This window comes from Athene cunicularia (assembly GCF_003259725.1).
Source record: "Athene cunicularia isolate RWA chromosome 10 unlocalized genomic scaffold, athCun1 chr10_part1, whole genome shotgun sequence".
Taxonomy (NCBI): Eukaryota; Metazoa; Chordata; class Aves; order Strigiformes; family Strigidae; genus Athene; species Athene cunicularia.
In genome coordinates this window covers 10,315,392-10,326,569 of record NW_020799112.1, presented here as the reverse complement: position 1 = coordinate 10,326,569, position 11,178 = coordinate 10,315,392, and the positions used below count along the sequence as shown (strand labels likewise).

General features: G+C 43.8%; 1 protein-coding gene across 1 annotated transcript; it reads left to right on the top strand.

Annotated features, from left to right (window-relative positions):
- The first annotated feature begins 423 nt into the window (after positions 1–423).
- Positions 424–11,084, top strand: HACD3 (3-hydroxyacyl-CoA dehydratase 3). The gene is made up of 10 exons (XM_026855606.1): positions 424–502; positions 1,295–1,368; positions 3,268–3,432; positions 4,403–4,454; positions 4,844–4,954; positions 5,579–5,706; positions 6,216–6,328; positions 6,901–7,007; positions 8,041–8,172; positions 9,102–11,084. Exons 3-10 carry the CDS (start codon positions 3,415–3,417, stop codon positions 9,176–9,178), a joined length of 738 nt encoding a protein of 245 aa, XP_026711407.1. The 5' UTR covers positions 424–502; positions 1,295–1,368; positions 3,268–3,414; the 3' UTR covers positions 9,179–11,084.
- The last annotated feature ends 94 nt before the right edge of the window (positions 11,085–11,178 follow it).

The following is an 11,178-nucleotide window of genomic DNA, read 5'->3' as shown; positions in this document are numbered from 1 at the left end:
CATCACCGACAACGTGCTGCACTTCAAAGGTGGGGGCTCCGGCCTTCGCGGGGGGGCTCCTCCAAGGCCGCGGCTGCTCGCTGAGCCTGGCGGGAGAGGCAGGGGTGTCCCCCAGCCATGGGGTGCCGGGAGGGGCCGAGACCGGGGTGTCCCCCGCCGCGGGGTGCCAGGTCCCCGTCGCTGCCCTTGGTGGAAGCGGCCGAGCTCCGTGCTGGGCGCCGGGCATGTCTGGGTACGCCATGACACGCACCCACCTACAAACCCTTGTATTTCAGCCCTAGTAACGATAGCAGGTTGTATCTTATCTAATAATAATAATAATAATAATAAAAAACCCCAACCCTTTGCCCATATTTAAATATCAGTGACATTTCCATATCTCTCTGCTGCCCTGTCTCAATTGAACCCCCGAGATAACTCACGGCAATTTTTCCTTTCACAAAGACCTTGTTTGCAACTGTTATCAAACCTCTGCATCGGGAACTAGCGCTCGATTTGAAAGGTAAAGCAGATCTCTTCCTAAAAGATGGTTTTGTTTCAGCTGGACAGCTGCACGTTGGCAACACCGTGGAGCTTATGCTGGTTGGCTTCTTCAGGTAGTGCTCAGGATATGCTGTAGCTGGTTTTATTTGGGTTTTCTCATTTATTTGGTGGTTTTCTTTAAGACGCGTTGTCTAGGAAATGCCGCCTCCCCGGTGAGCCACAGCCAGGGCCATTTGATAGGGTGTTGTCGCACATCGTGTTCACTTCAGGATCAGTTTACGGCGTGGAAGGGTGGAAATGAAACTTGGCGTGCAGGTTTTTGGAGCCCTTCCGGAGACAAGACCCGCGTATGCAGGATCTGAGAGACCAACGCACCCTCCTGCCGCTGGAAGGAGACTCCCCACATCACACTCCTGCGGACCCACCAGAGACGGGTCTCCCTGGGCACTTGCTTGTTGGTGCAGAGCCTGGATTCCCCAAAGGGGATTTTCAGTTGGATTCCAGTTAGGCACGAGCAGCCTTTTGAGCCCTCCTTTTGGGAATCTCACACGCTGCCTTGCTGTGAGCGAGGACCCTTTTCCAGCCCTGTACAGAGTTGCAGCAGCTTTAGCTGCTGACTCCAGCAGCTGCACCTCTGAGCAACGTTTGGGTTCTTCCCTGTTACTGTGTGGTTTCCTCTTGCTTCCCAGCAAGGCAGGGGGAAGCACTGTAAATAACCCCTGAAGAGTTCTATGTATAAATCGTCTTTTGCAAGTGGGGTGTGCGAAACTGGCTAGGACATTCACACTGACTATTAACTCTTGTCTTTTAGCTCAGGGTCATGGTGCCAAAGGAGACAACATCTACGAATTTCAGATTGAGTTCCTAGAACCGGTTGAGCCTAAAGTAGGTATTTTTACTTTTCTAACTCTTGCAAAAAAAAAAAAAGTAATTTTTTTAAAACTTGAAGGGAAAATGGCTGCATCTAAAGTCCATAATATGCTGTTTAGATTTTCCTGATGACTTTGCAACTGCTACAAACCAAAAGCCATCTGTGGCAGTCTTCTGTCCTGATGCTCAGCCCTCATCCTGCCTTAATGCAAATCACCTCATTGCATGGGTCAGCTTGATACCTTACATGTATCTGTTGATAAACAGTAGCTGTAAATTTTTTTAAGGATTTAAAGCGGCGCAAGGCGACACTGTGCTGCAAAATGTCAGCGTGATGTTTCATGGCTTCTTTTGCAGCCCGACAAAAGCGTCATGAGAATTCCAGCTTCTGGTTTGTACAGATTTCTTAGGTTTCCAGTATAGATATGTTGTGGCTCCTGTTGCAAAAAGCTTTTCTTAGTTCCTGTTGTAGTCTGATAGGAGAGAGCTCCTCTGGAAGAGCAGCCCCTCTGTGTTACTCACCAGTGGCCGTAAAGTCTGTCTTACCTCTTAAAGCTGTTAGAGGCACAGGAAAACCCTGGGTTCTGCTCCCAGGGCAGGATTTGTGCTGCTTATTCCTGATTGCCTGCTGGGATAGCTGCAGTCAGACTGGGAGCCCCCATTCACCTCTGCTGCTTCCACAGGGAGGAGACTGCCAGAGGGTGAATTTCTTGGGTCTGTCAGCAGGCAAGTTTCTTGTGTGGCAGGAATTGCATGGCAGACAATGAGTATCTCTTGGTTCCAGGATCTGGTCACCAGTTTGTCGTCCAGCTTGTAGAGCAGCAGCTGCCTGGTCCACAGTGTAGGGAGAGGTGCCCACCACCAACCGTGCTTGTCCTCTGTGCTGGCAGACATGGGCTGTGCTGGGTGCCAGGCCTGGAAGGCAAGCCCTTGCCTCTGCAGAGCAGCCTCCTTCCAAAAGTCTAGTCACTCTGAGTCACTCTGGAGGAGACTGAACTCTGAAATGTGTGTAACCACAGATGGTCTGGACCAAGAAGTGTTGCAGTCCAGGGATTTCTCCTTTAGCTTTGATGTGCACCATGAGTACCTCTTGCTGGTGCCAGGTTGGCCACCGGCGGGAGATGGAGCCTCTGACAGTCAAGAACCAGGCGTGAGTAGCTGTAACTTACAGCTGCAGTCTTCAGATGTCCTACTAGCATCCAGGCAGCCGTGACGGAGCAGTGCTGCTGTGACGTGCTCAGTTAAGAATGCAGCTCATGGCTCTTCTGCATTGGTTTCGGCTGGTTTGAGAGGCAGTCGCACACAGAGCACCCTGGCATGGTCGTGATGGTGGCAGTAAGGGTGAGCCCCCAAGGTGACAGTGCTTTGGGCTGTAAGGATGGAGGGGTTGTGGGCTGCCGTTATGCAGAGGGTGCCTGTGGTGGAGAGGCCTCATGGGGTTGCAATGACCAGGTCCATTAGCTCACCGTTGTCTCCAGATGTTTCCTAAGGCTTTTAGCTCTTCCTCACTGTAGCAGAAGTCCCCTGTTTTGGACAGGGACCTGATGGCAGTGTTATTTTTACCACTGGCTAGAGGAAGTGGGTGCCTCACAGTACTAAATGCAAGCCAGGATCATGGGTTCTGCCTAGGAGGGCTGGTACCAGAGTCTCTGCTGGCTCTTTGTGGTGGGATGCAGTGTTCCTGTGCGGTACGGGCAGGCTTTCAAGCTGCTTGTCAAGTCCTACAGTTACCACAGTTGCCATCTTCAACTGGGCTGCCCTTAGCTTCCATGACTTGGGTGGCAGAGGGATGGTTGTACGGCAGCAGTCCATGTCATCTCTGCCTCCTTGACAGTGAGAGCCTGGGTCTCAACTTAGGCTTATAGCTTGTTTCTTAGGACTTTTGCTGATGTATGCTCCTTTGCCTGCCCTCAGCCTATATGCAGGGTGACTCAAAGGCAGCTGAACATCACTGTGCAGAAAAAAGAGAGTAACTGGTGGGAGAGACTCACCAAGCAAGAGAAGCGCCCGCTCTTCCTAGCTCCTGACTTCGACCGCTGGTTAGATGAATCAGATGCTGAAATGGAAATGAAGGAGAAGGTCAGTCCTGTGGCTTGTGCTGCCAGCTCTACAGCAAGGGTGGCTGTTTCCTTGCACGTGAACTTGTGTTCTTCATTTACCTGGAGTTGTTTGGCATGCTGATTGTTACTGCTGTTTCACGCAGATCCCACGCAGAATTGGTTAAACCGTTCAAATTGTAAACAGAAACAGGCACATTTATGGCTTGAAAGAGCAGCAGTTAGCTCAGCCCTGGCCAGGGTCTGCAGCCAAAGGCCTGCACCCTCTGCCCTGTGCCTCCACAGCCCTGTGTCCCAATTCATGTGAAGATCATGTTGATGTGCCATATGGAGTCCAGAGACACCAGTCCCAGACATTACTTCTCTGGAAAGCGGGGATTTCTGAGGCTTTCCTGAGCCACTGGGCTGGCCCTGATGGCATGTTCCCACCATCTGCTAAGCTCAAGCAGCTTTCTGCAGCAGGGAAGCACAAGGCTGTCTTGGAAAAGACTTGAACAGACCACATTTCTGCAAATCTGTTTTACAACAAATGCTGCCCTGTTCCCCTCCACAGCCACTGAGCTTAGTGCAGAGGAGAAAGGGCCACTGCAATGCCAGGAGCCAGAAAGCAATGGTGAAGGACAGGCAGAGAGCCTGGGCTGGATGTTCTCAGCTCCCTTCATGTCACTGGTGGGTCATGAAATGTTTTAAGGAACAGCTCTAAGAAACAGTAATAACTGAGAATTAACACAGAAAACAGCAGGCTTTTTTGTCAAGAGCATCTAATTACTAGAAATACATAGTGAAGGCAGGATAACCAGTTAACACCCTCTGGCTTTTACTGCACCATAATTTCTGGATGATGAATGTGGTGGTTTATGCAGGTGAAAATTTAAACCCTCTAGCAGCTGCCTGCTCAGCTGAGTTAAACCCGCTAGCTTTGCAGTAGTATAGTTAACAAGTCACTTGCTAATTACAGTAAAAGTCTTTAAAACCTTATCCTTCATCCTAAGGAAGAAGAAAAGATTAACAAAGTGAAAATAGAATCCAGAGTCCCAAAAGACCGTAAGTAACCTTACCTTTTTAGTGTGTAAGATGGGGTTTAGAAAGCTTCTGTCACTCCTGTATGCAAAACCTCAACTCTTACGGACCGATTTTGACTGGCTTGGTGCATCTTGGAGGGGATCTTTGTATCGTGAGCCATTCAGACTTTATACTAAAAATGGACTGCAGTTTCCAAGGAATTTTAAAAATCTGACTAGGGAGAATTGAGTTCTAGCAGATGATGGTAAAAGCAGACAGAACCCACAGTGCATGCAGCAACCCTTTTATCACAATCAATAGCTTCCCTTGTAAGCTTTATTCTCATAGAAAGCCTGATTTGCAGCTGTACTCTTTGCAGAGGTGTTACCATTGTACTCTGCTCACCTGATGTGTTTATTATTGATTTTTAGCTTTCAAACACCTGAAGAAGGGATACTTAATCATGTATAATCTTGTACAGTTTTTGGGATTCTCTTGGATTTTTGTGAACATGACAGTACGACTGTTCATCCTGGGAAAAGGCAAGTAACAAGCACTATTTTATTTACACTGGGGGTTTGGGTTTGCTTTTTTAGTGTTGTTTTTAGTACTTTCTAAATAGTGAAATCTAAAGAAAGACCTATTTAGGAAACAAAACCGTAAACGCATTACTGAAGCGCACAACAAAAGCCTGTCAAAAGCCATCACGGTGTCAAGGATAGGAAAACACTGTCCTCTTGTAAATCACAACTGCATATTCTGATTGAATGATACTTGTATTCTGCCAAGATCACTTCTAACGCAGTCAGTTGGAGCAAAATGTCTCACTCACTGTAATGTTAGTATTTTTGAAAATGAGCCGGGCAGAATATTTTGTTTTTGAAGCAAGAACAATTCATTCTACTGAGGTACAGCGCTATTGCTTTTTTTTGTAAAGTAATTACTGAAATAGCTCTTGATCCTTCTGTTTATGAAAAGAGCACTTGAGCAGTGTTTCTGGCCTAACTGCTGTGACTTCAAGATAAGGCCTAGAAAGAAGTTACATAATTATGCATAATGGTTTTTTCAAATACAACTGGAATCCTGTTACCAAAAGCTATGCTGCTGCACCAGCTTCCTGAACAAGGAAATTCATTTGTTCTCTAAAATGGTTTCCTGTCTTGCAGATTCCTTCTATGATACATTTCACAGTATTGCTGACATGATGTATTTCTGTCAGACCCTGGCATTAATGGAGATCATGAATTCACTAATAGGATTAGTCAGATCACCGCTGATACCTGCTGTAGTGCAGGTAATATTTTAAGATTCTTCTTGCTTCTTCCATGCTTAAAGTAAACCTCTATTTTACACAAGTATTGAGATTCTCCTAAACTAAGTGGTACAACCTCACTGGTATGTTATGCAAGAGGCAGGAATCTCTGCTTCCCAGTCTTAGCTGTGGCAGGCTGTCTTCGCCCATCACCTAGGTAAGCTACTTCAGGACACCAAAAGCAAGAAGTGGCTGATGAAAAGTATGTGATTTTGATTTGGTGCCAGTGCCCTTTTTATTCTTCTTGTGGTGGTTATGCATAAAAATGAGGATTGATGATTTAAGACTAGGTCCCTTGGGTTGCACCTAAATACAGAGCAAAATGCATGCTCATATGCAGCAGGTCACAGCTCAGCTGCTGAGTTAGTTATGTGCTCAGCATGCGTTTTAGGCATGAAGAGTAGATATCCTGCATGTTTTCGGCAGCAAGGACTTGCTCTTTCTTTTGGTGTAACATGTGACTGTTCCTTAATTTGTTTTTCCTTAAACAGGTATTTGGAAGAAACTTTATTTTGTTTGTTGTCATCGGAAGCTTAGAGGAAATGCAGAGCAAACCTGTGGTGTTCTTCGTATTTTATTTCTGGAGTATTGCTGAGCTGTTCAGGTTTGTGGGATTTTTCTTCTACAGCTGTGTACATAACAATGTGGTGGTTCCCAATAACTCTTTAAAGAAGATTTTGATCTTTGTACCTTTCGGAAAAGTGGCACTAGTGCATTGGCCCCAGAGGGTAAAATCTCCTTTAGACATGGACTATCACAGCCTTCCTAGGTGGCTCCATCTGCCAAAAGCTGGGACAAGGCGAGTCTGAAAATAGTACTGCCCTGAACCTAGGGAAACCTGTTGCTTTTCTCCAGGAGAGTTCTGTTGCTTTGAATTTCCCTTGTTAAGTGAGCCACACTATGCTCTGTTTCTCTCAAAAAAAGTATTTTGAAAGGTTTATTAGGCAAGCCAGGCAGTTACATTCATCTATATGGTCAGAATAATAGCATTAGTTCTGTAAACTGTCAAACAAGGGTGCATTCATCATGATCCATAGGAACAATTTTTTGAATATTCTTGTGTCATTTGGGAATTATGTTGACTATACAACATATATATATATATGCAAGACTAACTCTAGTAGCAGCCGCCATTTTAAACAGTGTCTGTTTCTTTGCACACTGAATTGGCTTTAGGTATCCATATTACATGCTTTCATGCATCGGCATTGAATGGAAACCACTAACCTGGCTCCGATACACTACCTGGATCCCTCTCTATCCCTTAGGAGGCTTGGCAGAAGGTATGTCCAAAAAAGACAGTTTAATAAATAATGAATTCAAGGCCGGGCAAATAATTTTTTTGGCTGCTGGACTTAAGAATGATAGAACAACAGATAAATGGACATTTGCTTTGAGCTGAACTAAATGTAAGCATTTTTATCTTTCTTACTGAATCTTTTTTTAAAATTTGCTGTGAAAAGAAGTCTTCCTTTTAGGCACTGGGGAGGAAAGTAAAGGCAACAAAAGGTTACCCAAACAAAGTGACAAAGTGTGTGCTGCAGCCCACAGTAACGCTCACTTCCTTCTGCTGACCCAAAGCAGAGTATTTACTTTTGTCTGCTGGGTTCGACTTGGGCAGCCTAGCCTGGGTTCACACCAGCTCACAGATCTTGATGTTATCTTGTAAATCACTGCACAGGACAGGCAGGGGCTGATTCTTCTTCTGAAAGCAGCATAGCCTGTTCTGAGATAGGCATGGCGCTTGACAGACAGGACTCTGCTCCCTTTCTGCTTGGAGAGTGATTGCTCTATGGAAGAAGCAGGCAGCTATTCTTCTTGCTGTACCCCTCTAGAGTGGGGGGCTTTGTGGTGTACTCTTCTGTCTTAACGTGTCTAGATTATTTATTATTTATTTAAGAAGCTTATCCCCACTTAGCTTCTAGCTGTAAGAAATGTGTTGTAATTGTACCTGCCAGAACCTGTTTCTGTGAGCCAGGAGTAGGCCTGGGCATTGCCCACCTCCAAGCACAGGAAAGACTATGCCTGTTGCATTGCCGTGGGTATTTCTGCATGGTAAATACTGCTGGCACAGGCCCTGCAGGCTACAGCTGTGTCTGAGAAGAGTGTCTCACCAGGCAAGTTCATAGACTTGCGTAGCTGACCTGCTCTACTGCCTCTGCTAGCTACTTTCTGTCATGCCACATGTTTAAAAAAAATCAGCTTTAAAATCCAGAGCTAGCAAATAAGAAGGGAATATCCTGAAAAAGTTGGTGTGGGCTGGGCAACTAGATATTTTATCTGTGTTTGATAATGATGGTGGCCTTCTGCTTTCAGCTGTCTGTGTCGTTCAATCCATTCCAATCTTCAGTGAAACAGGGAAATTTAGTCTGGGATTGCCAAATCCACTGAACGTCACAATCCAGTTTTCATTTTTGCTTCAAATATACCTTATAGCCTTGTTTTTAGGTAAGATACTTAATTATGTTTCTCACTATTGATATAAAAAGGCCAGTTTCCTCTGAATAAGTATGTTTTTTGAATAAAATTAAATTGCTTGAGGTTAAGCATTATCCTTGTTGCTTGTTTATGTTAACTTTGTCAGTGATGGAGGGGAACACACCTACACGCAGCACTGGTTGGCCCCCCCAAGAGGGAGATCTTGGTAACAACTTAGCAGCATTATCTACTGATCACTTATCTTAAAAGAATAATTTTTACATGTATTTAACCTGGGTATACTTAGTTTCACCTTTTACATGGTTTTTGAGCTTTGCAATATTTAGTGGAAATCTGAACACAATTTCAAATTAAGGCAATGTTTAAACAGCATTATAATCACTAATGCAACATGAAGTCATGTTTTTCCAGGAACCAATATAGAAGGCTCTCTAAATAGCAGCATATTTAAAGAAGAATGGTGCTTGATACATATTTGGTTTCTGGTGTTACATTTTTAAACATAAGCTAACTTCATAGTATGCACAGCCAGTAACGTCTGGGTATCCACAACTCTGTAGAATCTAACCTGGAATTTTAAATTGAACTTTCATTAGATTTCTCCCGTTCACAGACATTGCTTAAAGAATACCTTTAGTGAAGTTTCACTCTGAAATACCTGTTTCATCCTTAAATGGTTCTGCACAGCCAGTGTTGCAACCTTTTAAAAGTGACAAACCAACATTCTGAGCAGCCTGGTACCAAACAGCCTGTGCAGCAACTCCTGCCTCACACAGCAAGAAAAAACTTGCATTAGTTTTCAATGCTATACACTCTGTTAAACCATCACCTTTTCCTTTTCGTTGGTTTGTTTGTTGTTGTGTTTTTAAATTTGGTACAGCCATCTAGGGCTAAAAAGACATAGTGATGTCCTACCTAAACATTTCATTCTTTTTCAGGGGTATTTGTAAACTTCCGTCATCTGTACAAGCAAAGGAAACAGCACCTTGGACCAAAGAAGAGAAAGATGAAGTAAAGGAGGACTGCAATGCTTTCTTATCTAACTTATCTCAATGACAAGATAAGCCTCTAATTCTTACGGTTTTACCCACTGTAATGTAAAGAATTTTGTAAAATTAAATGATCACACTAGATCTCATGATTTCATAGTGAATTCAGGTAACTTTCCCATATCCTGTATTTTGTTCCCTTTCTATCATGTATGCATGGCATTTACCACTGAACTAACATTTAAATGTGTATCCTGTCAACTACCATGTTAGAAAGAAATCCTATTATCTGCATATAATATGCTTATAAACAGTGGAGCAGCACTAAATAGAAATAGTGTTTATCTTTTAATTGTATATTTGCTCTTTCAATATTGGATGCAGATAGGGCTTCTGATGTGGGGATATATTATTAGCTGGCCTGTGCTGTTCCTAGGGTGCAGTCTGAGACCACTGAACAGTGGTTGGGTGTTTAACGGTTAGGGTCAACTTGCTCAGCACATACCCCTTCTCTTCTGCAGCATACTGGTGCTGCAGAATTCAAACTGGAAGTTGCTAGAGTTGACTTAAATGCTACCAACTTCAGTCTGTTTAGCCTTAACAGAATAGGAGCGCTATGTGGATCTTAGAATTAGCAATACATCCTTATCCAGTCATTAGGGAAAAAAAGCTGCCACTCTGTGACACAGTCAGAAACACTTTCCTGATCGGTAATGCAAGCACTGAAACAGAACAGAACAAGGAAACAGAGGTACCAGCTTTCTCCTAGCCTGTGAATAAACCCCAGCAGAACTCCATCCCACCCATGCAAAGCAAAAATGTGAAACTGTCATGGGAGACTGGGGCTCCTCTGATCATTCCTGGCAGAGCTGTAGCTCCTGTATTTAGAGCCTTCAGAAAGGCCGTAAAGATTGCTTTTCTACTTAAACTTAGGGGTGCAGCTGAGAATTTGGTGTATATGCTTTGTTGGCTGGCCTCTGGTGGGATGGAGTAGTAAATCAAATAAACGGTGTATTATTTTGATAGCATGTATCTCAGTAAGGGAGATCCCACACAAGGTCTGAAGGGACCCTTTCCTCTGCGCTTGCTTTAAACAGCAGCAACAACAGAAAAAGAGAAGCTCCTCCCCACGTTCTAGGTCATCTACTCTCTCACCTGGAAACCTTTGCTTCAGTTGGCTTAAATTCAATGCAGCCTTCTTCACACCTAGCCTCCTGTAGTTAATTCCAGATCCCTCTGGCCTCCTTAATCCAGTATGGAAAATGTACAAAAAGTTTGCTCTAAACCATATTGTGATTACAAACAGGTTGCTTCACAACTGCCACCGCCCCCAGGGCAATGCAAAGCAATGCCAGCAATCCAGCACTGGCACTGAAGTGGAGATCAGCTTAGTGCCATGTTGTTATTATCATCTTTTTCTACTGTAAAACAATATGAACCCTCCAGAAAATTATTTTCTATATTAAAGATAACAGCTTACTGCTTGTGATATAGACCCAGTGATTGTTACACTAAAGAAGAGGAAATACGAGATTTTAACAAAGAAACACACTGCATTTCACAAATTGTATTCTCTCACCAAGAGGCCTAATACAACTTTTCTTTAGGGATACTTGAGACTCCCCCTCAGAGGAGAGTGCAGCTTCACTCAAGGAGAGTTACTTACACACTTAATATTTCACTTAGCCCATACTGTATCTATGTTTGAAGTATGTCAAAGGATTGAATTAGCTGAGTAATGGAACAGCAAGGATCACTTTCATACTTTAATTTCTCCACTGGGCATTTAAACTTCTGTTTTGAAATCCGTATGTATTCATACATTGTATTTCTCGGTGAAACTGTGGTACCTAGTGCAAGCTGTCATGGATCTTACACTACTGAATTTTAGTCCTTCAGAAAGAATATGTTTATATTAATAAAGATTTACAACCAAATTTTGCTTTAGTTCAGTTGTTTGTTCTTTCCCTGAATGTCAGAAGTTGTATAATTTATTATTTAACTCCTGTGATAAACAGCTGGGAGC

What these genes read in the sequence shown, in the direction of transcription:
- HACD3 (XM_026855606.1), top strand. An exon ending in ACTGTTCATCCTGGGAAAAG is followed by an intron (nt 4,955 to 5,578) that starts GCAAGTAACAAG and finishes CCTGTCTTGCAG; the next exon opens with ATTCCTTCTATGATACATTT. An exon ending in CCTTATAGCCTTGTTTTTAG is followed by an intron (nt 8,173 to 9,101) that starts GTAAGATACTTA and finishes ATTCTTTTTCAG; the next exon opens with GGGTATTTGTAAACTTCCGT.